Source organism: Sylvia atricapilla, chromosome 2 (assembly GCF_009819655.1).
Source record: "Sylvia atricapilla isolate bSylAtr1 chromosome 2, bSylAtr1.pri, whole genome shotgun sequence".
Lineage (NCBI taxonomy): Eukaryota > Metazoa > Chordata > Aves > Passeriformes > Sylviidae > Sylvia > Sylvia atricapilla.
In genome coordinates this window covers 50,342,346-50,358,538 of record NC_089141.1, presented here as the reverse complement: position 1 = coordinate 50,358,538, position 16,193 = coordinate 50,342,346, and the positions used below count along the sequence as shown (strand labels likewise).

General features: G+C 39.3%; 1 protein-coding gene across 1 annotated transcript in view; it reads right to left on the bottom strand.

Moving 5' to 3' along the window:
• LOC136357701 (complement C4-A-like) overlaps positions 1–16,193 on the bottom strand; it is a 40,876-nt gene that overhangs the window by 5,667 nt on the left and 19,016 nt on the right. The window contains 22 exon segments of the mRNA XM_066313211.1: positions 63–155; positions 518–607; positions 1,560–1,668; positions 2,284–2,358; positions 2,640–2,727; positions 4,446–4,614; positions 5,344–5,437; positions 5,888–5,947; positions 6,544–6,702; positions 7,170–7,336; positions 8,317–8,485; positions 8,806–8,901; positions 10,294–10,450; positions 10,868–10,943; positions 12,314–12,517; positions 13,655–13,675; positions 13,678–13,734; positions 14,161–14,178; positions 14,181–14,211; positions 15,433–15,488; positions 15,491–15,514; positions 15,517–15,643. Of these exon segments, the coding sequence (XP_066169308.1) occupies positions 63–155; positions 518–607; positions 1,560–1,668; positions 2,284–2,358; positions 2,640–2,727; positions 4,446–4,614; positions 5,344–5,437; positions 5,888–5,947; positions 6,544–6,702; positions 7,170–7,336; positions 8,317–8,485; positions 8,806–8,901; positions 10,294–10,450; positions 10,868–10,943; positions 12,314–12,517; positions 13,655–13,675; positions 13,678–13,734; positions 14,161–14,178; positions 14,181–14,211; positions 15,433–15,488; positions 15,491–15,514; positions 15,517–15,643 (2,140 nt within the window).

The following is a 16,193-nucleotide window of genomic DNA, read 5'->3' as shown; positions in this document are numbered from 1 at the left end:
TACAAGTTTACACTTATTAAAATGAATGATGCTGAAATCAACAGGTGTCCTTCATGCCTTACCATAATCTGCAGTAGGCTGGTAGCAGACAAAACTAACACGTGTGGTTCGTTTTACCGCTTTACTGAAAGTTGATTTTTGTCTTGGGCAGGGACCTGGAGGGAAGAAAATAAGTGAGACATCCCTAGAGGCATGGATATGTAAACAGATGTAGTTTGTACTTCTGTATTCACACAACAATATAACAGAATAAAATGGCAGAAAAGTTTTCTTAGTGGTGTGATAGAGGGTTTTTACATGCACATGTGCATATTGTGTTGTCTTTAGCCATTAAAAGATCCTGCATATCTTATAAAAAAATCAATTTGATACTGAACATTCTAGAGGACGAATGTATCCTGTCTTACACAATAGGATAATTCTGATGGTCCTTTCTGATGGGCTTAACAATTCCCATGTAAATTGTTCCTAGAAGTAGCTCTCTTCCTTTAGACCAGCTTATGCAGTCACTCCTTACCTTCTGCACACTGGCAGACGTTGGCATGGCACAGCTTTGAGAGCATGGCACTGTGCTTGGGAGCACTGTAGAACACACTGCACCTCCTGTCTGTGGGCAGGGAACAAAACAGCTTGTTATGGGACAGCTCAGGTGGAAAAGCCTGTACAGTACAGTACAAACTACATTTGCACCCCAGCTTTTCCCTGGTCCAGAGAAAGCAGAGCACTGACGGATCAGACACACATCAGCAGTTCCCTAAGACCTACAGCTTAGGCACCTAGAGTACAGCACTGTCTTTCAACAGTTTGAGGTTATTTTTGTTCAGAGTGGATAATTTTTGTTTGGGCATTTTTTAGTTGCTGTTGTTGGGGGGTTTTTAATTTGTTTTTTAAGCTGCACTCTTCCCTCACTTTTTTTTTTTTTTGTTCCCTCTGGAAACCCTCCATCTTAAAAGCCTCTGTAGACCATAGAACAACAGTGAACACTGCACAGTTTCAGAAGAAGAAGATAGGATCCACCAATAGTTAGTGGTTTAAACTCACTGTAAACTGTCTTGGATCCCTTTGTTAAGGCAAAGTAGACATTTGATCTTAATTTCAAATATAGTTTGCATTAGTTTAGCAAATGGGGATGATTTGCATTTAACCTTTCTTTGAATGAGGAACAAGACTACTTTCCTTGGCAAGCACACTACAAAAGTCAAACCTCTAAGGTTACCTATCTTAGATGTGTAATGACACAGCCTGACAAAACAAAATGTGGGTGAAATATACCTAAAAGCACTGTGAGAAACAAGAACTCAGGAAATCTGATTTAAAAATCCATGAGTGTAAAAGTTCATCTTTTCAGTCCTTTAGCAATACTGGACCATTCCTGAGAAGACCTCTGCTTAGATAATCTGAAGTAACTGGAAGACAATTATGCAAAGCTGGTTATTTTATCACCCAATGAAATTTTGTGGTCTCACACACTACATCAAAATCAACTTTCCATAGACTGAAGGGCTTTTTTGAGAGTGTCTCTTTCAAGCAGCTATGTATCATTTTTTCTGTGTCCTTACCAGGATTGTAAAAATCATAAAGGATGGCATTTGCTGGCTGAACCAAGCCCATGGGATTGATTTGCTTTGCCCCAAAAGATATACAGTCTGGATCTGGTCCTGTTGGGAGCTGGAGGAAAAAGGAAGAACAGTTTTGATGAAAAAACTGACTCTCTCTCCTCAGTCAATTCCTCAATGTTTGTGCCTGTGCTAGTTGTTGAGCGCTTGTTCTGATGGCATAGCTCAGTTAATACTGATATCTGCTTTGGTTGTAGAGGTGAGGCAATTCAAGTGGGTGTAGGGTGGAGTCATTATCCAAAATATTGGGAAATACACGCAGAGACTAGGGGTCCTGATGTTTACATTTGTGTGTCACTCTATGGATCTTGGTCTTGACATGCAAGATGTCAATGTGGAATTTACAGGACCACCAGTTAACACTTTTGCTATCATGTAAGAAAAGCATCCCTTCTGGCTACTGAGGGAGAGGATTTATCTTTTTTCTTGGGCCAAAGGCCATATCTTGAATACGAACTACATCTCCTTGGACTTAGAAAGGTGGAAGATGAAAGTGTGTGTTTCCCTTCTTCTCTTCCTCTGTTATTTCTACTGAGCTGTTCAAAAATAATAAATGACAAAAATTGCAGAAAGGTAACGGAGACTGAAAAATACAATGACTAGATTTTTAAAAAGTCTGCATGCTATCTGAAATGGCAGGGAGTAGAAATTTGTTGGGTTTGCTTACCTCACCAAAGTAGAGCAAAACCTTCCCTTCCTTGTACTCAAAGTGCTGAATATACCTGTCTGAAGCCGTCACCAACTGCAGGAAAACAAAGAAACAAAAAAATGAAAACAAACCCGTGGCAGAACAGGAATACCTTTGCTGGCACCTTCCATACTCTAAGTTTGATTTGTTCACCCCTCTTTCTTCTCCCTAAAGAAGACAGTTCCTGAGAACATGAAACTGAGCAAACTATTTTAGCTAGCTAGCTAGCTATCCGAAATCTGTTTTACCAGGTCTCTTCTATTTTTGGAAAGACTTTTAAGGAAAAATTTTCTAAAGGCTCTATAAAAGGTTTCACAGAAAAGCGTTATTCTAACCTGTTCGAGTTCCTTTGTGTCAGGCTCCAACCCACTCAGCAGAGTGAGATCAACCAGGGACATCTTTGGTGTCTGGGGACCTGTGGACCTTTATAAGGGAGATGGTCAGCAGTGAACACCTTCACTGAACAGCCAAACAGGTTGCTTTGAAGAGTCTGGCTTTTCAGGCTTGCTAAAGGTGAAGCAAAACATTCCATTTAACTCTCCTAAGTGGACTTTAATTTGAAAATTAGCTGCCAAATTCATTAAGAGTCACGAGGTAAAGTGAGTCATCTAAACTAGTCAAATGGTCGTCTGAAACCCAGATGCCTTTCCTGAGCTTTTCATATGGGCTTTCCTTGGGGTTGATAGGCAGAAAAAATCACCTGCAAATGACAGTTCATCTCACCTTAAAAACATTGTTGAAGCCAATGAGGTAAACAGTGCTGACAAAGTATCTGTTCTCTATTACTTACAAAGTGGAGATAAGAAATGAATTTATCCAAATTTTTCACGGACTAAGTCAAATTTACATGCCTTTACTGTCTGAGGCAAAAATCCTCATTACTGTAATTATCCACTAAATACATGTATTGGATTTCCAATCTTTTGGCTTTCACCATCTCAAAAACCAGGTAGTTGTGTCATTGCTAGAAAATTAAGATGTTTCACACAGGGTACCTTGACATGAGATATTTTACACACACTTAGTGGTACTTCAGGAATTTTATTTTTGGCACTCTCCCTTTCCCATAAAGGATTCACCACAGTGTAGGGAAGAAGAATGGTGATGTAATTCATGCCTTCGGTTTTTCTCCCACGTTTTAACCACAAGGAATTTCACATTATTGTCTAAGCCTCAGCCTAATACTTAATAGAACAGTGATGCAGAACAGTGGATCTGCTAGCTGATAAACGTTACATAGCAATTAATGGGGAAGACGATGCTTTGACCAGTACACAATTCACTGATATATGTGAAAATATCCCTCATTTTTCATTAATGAAAGAGAATGAAAAATGGGAATTACGGTAACTTCAGTCCTCTCTGCCGTTGTTCATTCTACTGTTTAGAAGAGGGGATAAAACAACTGTCTTCAAGGCTCTGACAAAAGTCAATGGAAAACCAAAATTCTACTGGGGAGCAAAACCTGCTTCTTCCATCCTGCTCCTCTCTAGAAAGGGAACCCAGGACAGTCACAAATTTGTGCTTCTGAGACCAATGCCAGATTGTAAATGGGAGCAAAGACAATGCTGCATAGGGAGGTTTCTTTCTTTCCTACCTCTGCCCTTGCCAACTTCTTGTCACAAAATAATATCCCATCTGCCTTCTCTTCACTCCTAGATAGCATTAGTCATTCTTGTTTTTTTTTTTTTTTTTTTTTTTTGTTGTTGTTGTTGGGTTGTTTTGTTTTGTTTTTGTTTTGTTTTTTTGTTTTATTTTTTATTTTGAGGCCAGAGTGTGACCACAAAGGAAGTAACAGCATCTCTCCAGGAAGTGACAAAACTCTCCTACTGCATTCCAGCTGCATTTGCCTTTTTTAATAATTTTTTTTTTCAATTACTAGCCTGACAAGTGCTTTAGGGTCTCCCCAGAGAGGGAGATGGGGAAAAGTCTGCAGTGGACATTTGAAGTCTATGTAAACCATGTAAATAAATCTCATCCACTGTTTGGAAACTATTTCTCCTGCCATGGGAGAGAGGACACACACTTACAGTGTATGCAGACTCACAGAAGATCACAGGCTTGGATGCTGAGTTTGTGGATATGAAGAGTGTGACAAAGGAGAATTACAAATGAATGAAGAGCTGATCTAGCAGACCTACCTGACACAGACTTTGTATTGCAAGGATTCTGCTTTTGTGGGACTGGTCACATCCCTTTTTCTTCTGCTGTGGATATCAAACCAATCTATTTTAGACAGTGTCTCAAGCGTGCTGTTGCTTGTAGTTGTCAAGTCCTCATAATCATTGTCTTCATCAGAGTATTCAGCTTCTGGAGGTGAAAGACATGGTCAGCCATGCACAAATTTGCCTGCAGTTTGACTGGTTTTGGTATAATGGTAAATACCAGTGGGCAGTCATGCCACCACTGTGAGTTTTATATTTGCTGTACACTGTCTTATTTGCTGTACACTGTCTCAGTGTTTCCAATTTATTCAGAGTTATAATTTTAGGGATGACTATAGTAAGAATAACTAGCAAACCTAGCTAAGAATGGAGTTTAGGCTATGCAAAAGTATGTAAAGGAGAAGCCTTTCCTCCAAAAGCTAACAATTCAAACAGAAAAAAACAATGCAGACATAGGCAGAGATTATGATGAGCACACACTTAAGGTGATGGAAAACACATTCTTGCTCATCTGAAAGACCTATGGCAGACCTGCCTCAAAGAATTTTAAGCCCACATGGTAGGTCCCTTATTAGCCGGAGATCTGATCAGGGCTTTCCCCTCTGTGAAGGGGGTTTACCTCCCCTTTCTCAAGAACAGTTTCTAATGGTATCTGTGTAACTGTTAAGTACCTGCTGCACCTGCAGCCATTCAATTATACTATTTAATAATAAGCAGCTAAATGAAACAATGACTGGGTAGAGTTCAGAGGCTTCTCTTTTCCTCTGATTTATTAATTTGTTCCCACTTTCCAAGGCTGGAAAGCTATCAAGTATCATCAGCAGCTGGCCAAATGTGTCACCTTTGAGACCCAGCCCCCACCCTTTTCACTCACCAGAGTACTTAAGGCTCCCTTCCACTTCCACAGTCAAAATCAAATCATTGCAGGTGTTGTTCTTCAACTCAGGTGACCAGTACATTTTTAATATCTAAGATGAACACGCAAACAGCAAACCACTAAAAATATCATATAAATGACAAGGAATTTACCCATTCAGTACTCCAACACATGGTGATGGGAGATGGGAGTGTGGAGAGAAAGACCAGACTCCCAGTGGCACAGACTGCTCACAGAGGACTGTCACAAATACAAGCAGATAATTCACAAATGGTGTGGGGCTCCTTTCAAGACAACTTTCTATTCCCAAACACAAAGCAGTCTTTCAAACTCCAGCCACCTCTATCACCCTTGACATTTTATGGATTTAATAAAGACAGGAAAAATTGACTGTGTGTATGGGAAGGCTTTAGGCCCCAAATTTTAGAATTTTGAAGGTAGGAACACAAAAGTTGAGGCCATGGCAAGTAAGTTGCCCCTTTGGTTTAAAAAAGTTTAAAAGAAGTCCAACTAGAGTCTGGATTTTGAATTTACAGCTTACACTCATTGTCCCGTTTCCTTTGCCGTGTACAGATAGTTCGAGTTTTCTTCCAAGTTCAAACTGCAAACCAAGAGAAAAGAAAGATATTTAGCCTGTGCTCACCGTTTGATCTATTGTTTTTCTGACACCTTGACAGTCTTCTATGCCTTTAGCCCCCCGAACCTGGGTAGGGAAAACTTTCAGCTATGGAAGGAATTATGAGATCTCATGTATCAAGATTTTAAATGTACTAAGTAAATATGTCTTACTCTGCTCTTTTGGGCTCAGTAGATGTATTTTACCAACTTCAGTCCCTCCTTTGTATCCTGGACTTCACATTTTCACAGTTCCAGGCACAATGAAGATCAAAATGTACCCCTTCTTTCTCATTCCCTAGAAGGACTTGGGTTCTGGGAGAGATTCATGCCTCCAAAGTGCTCAAAGAGGCAGGAAAGCACCTCTAAAGTGTGCTGCTAAGCACCTGCTGGTTTTGGGTTTTTTTAACTTTAGAAAGATTCTGTTGTTTTACAGAACAAATTATTTCAAGGTATAATAAATACCTTGAAATAAGCAATTATACCATGGTTGCTTAACATGACAAAATCTAGGCCAGAGGATTTGATTTCTCAATTTTGGGGGAAAAAAAACCCCATTCAAAACAACAAATTATTGTATACCTCTAGTTCCTTCTGAAATTCTTCATTGGCATCAGTCAGAACAATGCTGTAGTAATTTTGCCTTCCAGGTGTTCTCAGTCTGACAGTCAGGTCAGTGGAAGCAGTGTTCAGTGTCTTTATGCTGTATGCTGACAGAGCTTCTAAGGCTACCACTGTGTCCTAGGTGAGAAAGAAAAAAAAAAATCTAGCAGTTATGCCAGGTTATTCCAACAACATGTGAGATGACATTGTCAGTCACCTTGAATTCAGTTTTATGCTTTTTGCTGCTTTGAAGTTCTCCTGCATTTGCCTGTTCCTACTTGCAGAGATAATTCATTTGATTTCCCAGCTTCTTCCTATAGCACCAAAATTGTAAATAAATTGTAGTCCTGACCTTAGAATATCCCACTTCTTCATGAGGACAAATAATTTTCTCTGCTGGCTTTTAGCTATTTTATTTTGGTAATAAATTGCTAGCTAATGATCCAAAATGTTTACTGCTTCATATTTATATTCATACTGCTTCTTATTTCTGAAGTTGAAAAATAACTGTTACGATGCTTTCAAATCTAAAGGGAAAAGTTTTTAGGGGCTTTTATTTCCTTCCCTCCCCCCTTAAGGCTCCCCCTGCACTGGTGGTCAGGCACCTGTGTAGAGCAGTACCCTCCGCCGTAGTTCCTCCTCTCTGTCAGCCACTTGGCAATAGGACTGGCATATTCCATGTCTTCCAGGAGCAAGGTCTGAAGCAGGGCATAGGCAGTGGTTTCCACAGAGACTGCATTGTTGCCATTTCCCCAGTAGCGCTGCTGCTTTGCTGCAAGAATAACTCAGTCCTGAATCCCCTTGGCAGAGACATTTGCCCAAAATCACTACTGTTCTACACAGTGGATACTTCATGTCATGGCACTGTGGAACCACAAGACACAGAGGCTTCTGTGAGAGCAACAAATCAGCTGGGAAGCAAAGATAATGGAAAAGAAAACCCACAATTTTTAATTTTGATTTCTCCAACCATCACTGTCTAATGACCCCACTGTACTGCCATGTCCATCTGATGGAGTGGTAGCCTTGTGTCTGGTGGTGCCTCAGACATAACAGTATTAATTATGGCCACAAATCCAGCCCTGATTAAGGAGAAGCATATTGCCTGTGCTTAGACCAGGGCTGTTAAACTGTACTGAATTTATCAAAGACATTGGGAGGAGTAACCAGGACAGTGGTGCAGCCACAGAGCTGGCTGACTCAGCAGTCACCACAGCCACACCCGTGGGGTGAGTGCTGACATCCATGGGGAGCTGGGACAAAGCACTCAAAACTGGTGGGGGGCTTTGAAAGCAGGTGGGCTGGAAGAGACATCTTCCCTCTTGACCACAAATCCTGTCTGGACTACTCCTGTATGTTGTTATTTTCTCATACGAAGTTTCTTCTTTCTAATTTGCTTGGAACGTTTTTTTTTCATCCCAAGGGAAGCAGGAAACATAAATGAATATTTATTTTGGTTTTGTTCCAGCTTCAAAATGAGAGAAGGTCATGCCAAAATCAGAGAAGGTCATGATCCAAGCTTCATTATGCTGTCACTTTAAAGTGATATTAATTTTGAAAATTACATATTAAAATGTCAAATATTAAAATACTAATTATGCAATTTAAATAATTAAATATATTACACATGTACATGCACAGTTGTATAAAATTATTTTTTCTTCATTGACTTCAGTTTGTTTTGTTCATGTAAGAGTGTTTCCATTAGGAAAAGTGCTTTTTAGAGGGATTTTAAACAATGGCTGCCAGTACCTTCATCAAAATAAGAACAGCTCCTTAATTTTTCTTTCACAAACTGAGTGTCTTCACCTTCAGACTGCACAAGTGTCAGAGCATAAGCAGTGATGACTGTAGAATAGCAGTCAGTATTTCTTGAAAATTGATTTTTCATGTAAGCCACTGTTCGTCTAATCACTCGTGCCTGTGGAAACAGAGTGGATCCATTTGTAAAGATCACTGAGACCCGCTATTTCTGGCACTAGGAAACTAGTGCTAGGAAATTAGAATACTTCACTGTAGTAATTTTTGAGACAATTATAATAATATTTGCTTAGTGATTAAAGCCATTGATGATAGAGAGCATAGCCCTTTTTTATATTTTATATTAGGCCATGACATCTTTTCCTATCCGCCACAGATGTAAGCAGATTTTAAACTCCTCATTTGCAGTTCTCCAAGAGATGGTAGGGTGGATATGCCATTGTGCAATAGCCTCCAGACTTAAAGAGTCAGGTTTCCTACCACATCAGATGATGGGTAGACAGGTAGGGTCTGTTGCAATGCTATGGTTACGAAGGCTGTCATAGCCAAATCCTCTTCTGCTGACTTAATGCCACCCTGAAAGATGAAATATGAAAAGGAAAAGATAAATGCACACACAAACACTTATGAATAAATCTAGAAAATCACTTTCCATAAAGTCAAGGATTTTCTCTGCAAACCCTCTGACCATGCACCATGTAGCTGCTGCCTTAAATTTTTCTCAGTAATGTTTATCCATCTAAAGTATGCCTTCTGTGGTGGCAGCCAGGTTGCATTAAAAGTGTAATAGATCAGGAACCCACCACATCCTTCAGGTGATAATCAAATGTTTAATTGCTTATCTTACAGATAAAAACTATAATTTTTCATTGAAGTATTCATAGTTTCAATTTTCAGTCACTAGGATGGTGGGGTTGTTTTTATTTCTGTACTACTCTCTAGACACTAAAGAGCCCTTTACCTTGCAGACAGAATTTCTCTCCTGGAAAGGTATTTATACAACAATACTAGATCATTTCTTATCCCTCTCTTTGATAAAGAAAGCACAATGCTCTCATTAGCTTTTCTCCCCTGACCGCTCTTGAAGTATATGTAAGATAGAAGATTATCTCAGCTTGAATATAAGTAAAAAAACCTCCAAAACCCCTTTGATCAGTCTTTGAGCAACTTGTTTCTTTTTCCCTAATGGTGTTACATCAACTGTGAAACTAGCTTTGAGGGTGAAAACCTCACTAGTTATTTCACAAATATAATTAAAATATAATGATATTATATTTATGATATTTAATTAATGATATTTAATTTAAATATGATATTTTTATATATATGCATGTTTTTTCTTATATATATAAGAAAAAAATATATTTTTGACTATATATATATAGTCACTACATTGCATTTTCAATGAGTTCTGGACTTTGTGTTTCTGGATAGTTATAGAGGATGTGTAGACCAAGTTATGCAATTAAAAATTCTGTTTCAGTGTTAACATTTTCTTATTTCACCATGGGCATGGTGAAATACTGAAACAGGTTATCCAGAGAGACTGGGACATACTTGAGACTCAGGTGGACATGGCCCTGTACAGTCTGACCTGACTAGAACTGTTTTGAGCAGTGTTTGGACTAGATGAGCTCTGGTCACCCCTTCAGAACAGAATTACAATTCTACTATCTATTACATTTTTACCAAACATATCACCCCCAGAAATAATTTTTAAGTCCTCTATAGGCACAGCTGAAAATAGTATCTAAAACTGAATAAAAAGATAAAGGTGGTGAAGTTCTGGCTATGCATTTGACATAACAGACCTGTTAACAAATTAATTTTACATTGCAGGTTTTGTACTTACATTACAGACTTACTCGCTTCGTGTACGTTTCTTGTTATTCAACAGCTCACATTTTTCCTTTCAACCCTTAATAGCCCTAAATGCTCAACAAAATCTTCTAAATAGGGATGACCTACCTGCATTGACCTGTCCATTACAGGGTGGTGGTCGTGGAATGAGCCATCTGTCTGCTGTTGATCAACCAAGTAGGAAATCGACTTGCTCATGTGACTGTCTTGGATACTGAAGTATTCTCTACTCCTTGTGAGCACTTTAACAATGAATGCAGTTAACCTGCACAAAAGAAAATTTTCCAAACTTGTGTTGACAGACAGTTATAGAAGACTATACGGACAGGAAGAAAAACATACTAATTTTCATGCAGACTCATATTCAACGCAGTGCACTCACTGCAACCTAGTGAGTTATTGTTCAACATCATCTTGAATATGTCTACTCTGTGTCAAATGCAAAATAAGCAGTGGCTCAGTATAAATCTCCTTTACCAAAGACTGAACATGCTCAGAGAAATTGGTGGCTGATTATTCGTTACACAAGTACATAGGCAACCACCAGATTTGCAAAATCCATTTCCAAAGAAGAACTTCTGATGCATCAAGTGATAATAGAGGTAAATTGGAAAAGAATCCCAACCAAATAAACAAAAATAACCCCTCCCAAAAAAACCCCCAGGAAAAGAAAATCACTTACCATACACTGCTGGGGGTTGTTTTAAATGCTCCGTAGGAGCCATCCTCCTTCTGAAACTCAAGGAGTCTAGTGTAACCTGCATGAACAGGAGAGTACATCACTGTTCAGAGAACACCCATATTTCTTGGGCTTTTTTCTACATCATTTATATTATAATGGATATGTTTTGTGTTGGCTGGTGGAAGAGTTCATGGGGGTGGTCACTGGGGCATTAAGGAGGAAATGACTGGGTCAGCAGAATTTGACACAGAAAAATTACTAGGCTTAGAAGGTCCTCTGTCTTGTTTGACTTAATCGAGCCATGAAAATAACCTGAAAACTGCAGATACCTATGGTTAAAAAACATTTTATGTGTAGTGAATACTGGGAAATTATTTCCCATTATTGACAACTTTTCAAACTGTTGATTTTATGGTGCATTGAATTAAAAAGTATACAAAACATCATCTATTGAGTCAGAAACAGTCTTAGAAATCATGAGTGGTGGCTTTGGATCTTGACTGCTATTATTTTGACAAAGTTTGTATCATAGCCACACAACTCATTTTTACACTGATGGACGTCAATAAAAATCAATAAAAGCGTAATGTAGGGACTAAATGATGCTGATAATACCAACAATTTATTAGCAGGATCCCATGTCACTTTTGGCATGGGATAAATAGTCAAAGATCTCCATGCAGCAACTGCTAGCATGCTTTTAATCTCTATTTATTCACTTGTTTTTCATTGATGAAACGTGTTTAAGATCAGCTATACCTGTGCCAAAACTGTCAACTCCCTGTGTCAGTTTCTGTGAGCTGGAACATTTCCACATACTGTGGTCCTGGCTTTGCTGTATGTTTGATACCAGCTTTGGATTACATCTTGGAGTGCTTCCAGAAGCAGACTTACAGGTGGCCCTTCCCTAAGAAAACTCCCTCCCTTGCTTGGCCCAAGGCTGCTGATGTCCTTCTAGCTTATATGAATAGAGAAGTGGGGAAGGGAAGGTGTCAATATCATGATTAGCACTGGGAATTTCCTTTGTCATACTCCTCTTGACAGCCACAGACAGAGATGTCTACATCCCAGCTGGCTATCCTAAGCAGTGTCTGTAAACCATGGGGAGAAATAACCATTTTAGGAACATGCTTTATCTTGGTTGATTTTGAACACTGGTAGGAAATGAACAACTGGCCTTTGCTATCCATTCACTCTGAAAAGAATTTTCATTGATCAGCTCAGATTTTACTTTCTACTTCTAAATTATGCGCGAGAGAGGATGGCTGTCAATGTCATTACCATCCAGTGCCAGATGCTGGCAATTAGTCTCCTAAGCCCTTCTCATGTGTGTCTGTCTGCAGACTGCCTGGGGCACCTCGGTGAGGCTGTCTTAAGACAGTGGGCACTCCTTCAGGAGGCAGCTGCAGCCAGTGTGCTGGATTTTTCTTGTTTTTTCCAGCCTACCTTTTTCAATCATACCGATGGCTTCTTGCTTCCGTTCAGGGTTAAAGTTCACCCACTGCTCGCTGGCATCCAGGTACTCGATGGCGTAGACTGCAGGGGCCATTTTCACCATTGTTTGCTCTGCACAGCCTTTGGGCACCTGAATCAGCTTCTCAACTCCACTGAGACTCAGACAGTTTTCAACAGACTCATCCATAATGTTCCCTGTTGTAAAAGATACAAGCTGTAGCACGCATCTTATTTAAAAGTGATCACTGTCATATGAAGAGAGGTGATCCTAACTATAGGCTGACATTCTAGCACAGCCTGAACACCTCAATAGTCAACAACATTCTAAGCCACCTGAGACTTCATAAAACTCTTTGAAGAAGAGAAAGGGTGAGGTGCCAGGCCCTGGGAAAGCTGGAGAAAGGAGGCTGGCACAGTGAAGGAATATGAAGGAGAATGAGTCCTCAGGCTACTGGAGGCAGGGAAGAAAGGAAAGGGGGAAAGACTGGTGTATCAGGTTTGGGCTGGAAAAGTGTTGTCAAACCAGCCCTGATCCTCCCACAGAGAGATAAAAAGATTGTGCATTAATCACGAACAAACATTTTATGTGGGTTTTTGTCCTTGCTGCAATTTTATAACTTATAACTTTAATTAATTCAATGATCCCTTTATTTTAGGACAGGGTTTTGAAATGGAAGCCAATACTCTTTGTGTCACAAATGCATTATTTTACATTTCCTGGGCTGGGGGAGTAGGGGGCAGTACTTATCACTAATAAAAGTAGTTGCTAATAGATGCTTTTAAAATGCGTATGCATGAGTGTGTCAATATATATACATATAAACACACACATACACACATACACACACACGTGTGTAACTATATTTGATTAAATGAATATACAATTGTACATATGTTCTCTTTGGAAAAATGGAACTCTCCAGTTCTCCAGAACCTATACACCAGAGTCTGACATCCTTGATTCTGAAATCTAAAGCAGATTTCTACAGCCCTGCACACAGTGGGGAGTTATTAGGAGGATAAACTCTTCCCTTCACCTCTGGATTTCCCATAATGTAGTCAAAGCACAGTGAGGATGGATGGATCTCATAAAGCTATTACATGCACTACAAGTAAGAAGGAGTAATTAGAAAGTGGAAAAGGTACAGGTTCAACCTTGGGGATGCTTTGTTTTATGACCTGGTATGACCTGGTCATGTGGCACACATGTTTGAGTCATAACAGAAAAACCAGGAGAGAATGGAAACTTTCCATGCAGGAATGAGCAGCACTAGAGGGCCTGCCCCTTGTCACCTATGGAGAAGTTGTTGACAAAAAAAAAATTACATTTACCTTTCAGGCTAACTAACACTGGCTATCAGAACCCGGTACCATATTAGATGGTCTCTTCAGGTCCACTGTATGGAATTTCACTGTAAAAAGAATAATAGATATGAAAATCCAGGCTTTTTTAAAAAAATAAAACAACATACTGTAATTTTAAAAAAAAATATATTATCTTTTTTATAGTGATTTAATTTTCAATCTTTGGCAATACTTTAGACTTGAAAAAAACCTTGTTTTAAGACCTTTTTAAGATCCATTAGTGAATTTAAAAGATGCTCAGTTAATATATGAAGAACAATACCTTTAAAAACAAAGTAAAATAAATAAATTCTAAAAATTTAGAAATTTTTTTCCCCACAAGTCTTTTGCTAAGTATGGATTGAGAGATTTCTGACAAGTTCTGGTTAACCAAAGGAACATCTGTGCATTATGAAGTATTTCATTGCACCCATGATTCACTCTTCATTCTTACTCCAAACCTCATCTGTATCTAACCCTTTCAGGTAACTTACAGTCACTGTTAATGCAATGGTCTCTTCTTCCTTCTGCAAAACACCTTCAGCCTGCACAAAGAAAGAAATGTCAAATACTTGCAAGCACTCACACCTGAAATGAAGCTGCAAGAAACTCACAAACTCACCCGAGCACTGGGCCAGCAGGTGCACAAATAAAGTAATTTTGAAGGGAGATTTCTCTCTAGGTGAAACTCGGCCTTAAATCAGGATTTCAATTTCCCAATTAAAATACTAATGAACTTTGCTGAATTTTTTGTGCTACTATTGAAGCATTTCCCTAGATGAAATTCCTTTAACCAATACCAACTCCCAAAATTAATTTCAAAGTTTCTTCTCAGCTTTGTGAACCATCAAGTTCACAGAGGAACTAATTTTTGTAAACCTCTCATGTATGAATCCATGAAGTTCTGAGTACATCTTGTGTGCAAAGCTTAAACATTTTTTCCTTCTGATTCTTCACATCCTTCTTCCTACAGCTTCAGTTTTAATAAGTTGTTTTTAGCTACTTTTAGTGTTTTGGTTTAACACTGAACTCTGAGACTGTGTCTATACCTACAAAAGTTATAACCTTTAACCACAGCAGGTTCCCAGCATCCTGTGCCTTATCCTTACCTACATGGTAACACCTGCCGTCAGGGGTGCAAGGATTCATAATCTGCACTTTTTGTGTGGATGGAAAAAAGCCCTCCATAGATGACTTAGGTACTATAATGAGTCTGTGTTGGCACTTGAAAAGTAATTTCTTCTAAATGGCTTCTCCTTTATATAATTTTGAAAAAAAAGCTAAGGTATTAAATCATTAATACAACATCTTTGTTTGCATTTTTTGAGTATGTTTTACCTATGCAGTTGTTGAGAGTGAAGATTGATCTGTTGACCAGAAGGAATAAAATAGAGTTTAACCTTATTACTAGCAAAGTGCATTTCCTTCTCAAAAGTTTGCTAGATGGACATCTTCAGTCTTGGCTTCACAAGGAAAAGATGAAGCAGGAAGAAGTTAAGGATTCTAAGATGGGCACCGGCTGAAGAAGTTGTTTGCTGTGTCATGGTAAAGGATGTTTCTTTTGCCATAGAAAACAAACCTTTTCATATACAATACACAAGGGGCTTATTTTTTTTCCCTCAGTCTGTGCTGAAAAACAGATTTCCTGAATTGCCTCCAGTCTTGCGTTTGTACCATTTCACTCCCTCTGTGAGAGCTCCACACATAGTAAACATTGTATTTGAGGACAATTTGTGAAGTGCCTGTCCTCAATTAGTTATACATACCACAACTTTGAGATTCTTCCTAATGCTATCACTGTGCCCAGAATCCTGGTCAAAGCAGTAATGGTGATTGGAATTTCTCCACAGTCAGAGGCACAACTGAGAAGAAGGCTGGTGTAGCCGAGTTCCCCTTAGCCAGCAGGGACAGCTGCACAGCCCTCGCCGTTGTCTCTGCGGTGCACAGCCCCTGCACTGCATCCATCTTCACTGTCACCTGTGGGGACAAGGCCATGCCCAAGATCAGTCCTAGTGCATCACTGCACAGGGAAATATCTCTGGATGCACTTTCCAGTGTAAATTGTTCTGTGACCTCATGGTCTGTTAACATTCAGCTATACTGATTAGGGCTCTGAAGGTAAATCAGCTAACATATCTTCATTACACTGAACTTGAAACAGAGTTTTGGCCTATCCCTGAACCACAGTGAAGTAAGAGGGATAGTGCATTTTATACATCACAGCTCTACACAATTCCATGGCAGTTTAGAGGATGCTGGTGGAACAGCTGATTGGGAGATGGGAAGAAATGAAAAAAAAAAAAAAGAGTATCAGCCTTAGGACAATGGAGGCCCTAAGCCCAGTGACAACTGTGGCCATATGCAGGACTGCATAGGAGTCACATAAAGAGAAAAAGTGGCTCTGTGTTGTATGCTCAATGAGTTTTGTGGCTAACACTGGATGGTGCACTCATACTCATTTATCTCTGTATCTCGTGTACCTTGTGAAGTATCAGCAAGTGTCAGTATCAGCAGCTGGATATTATCC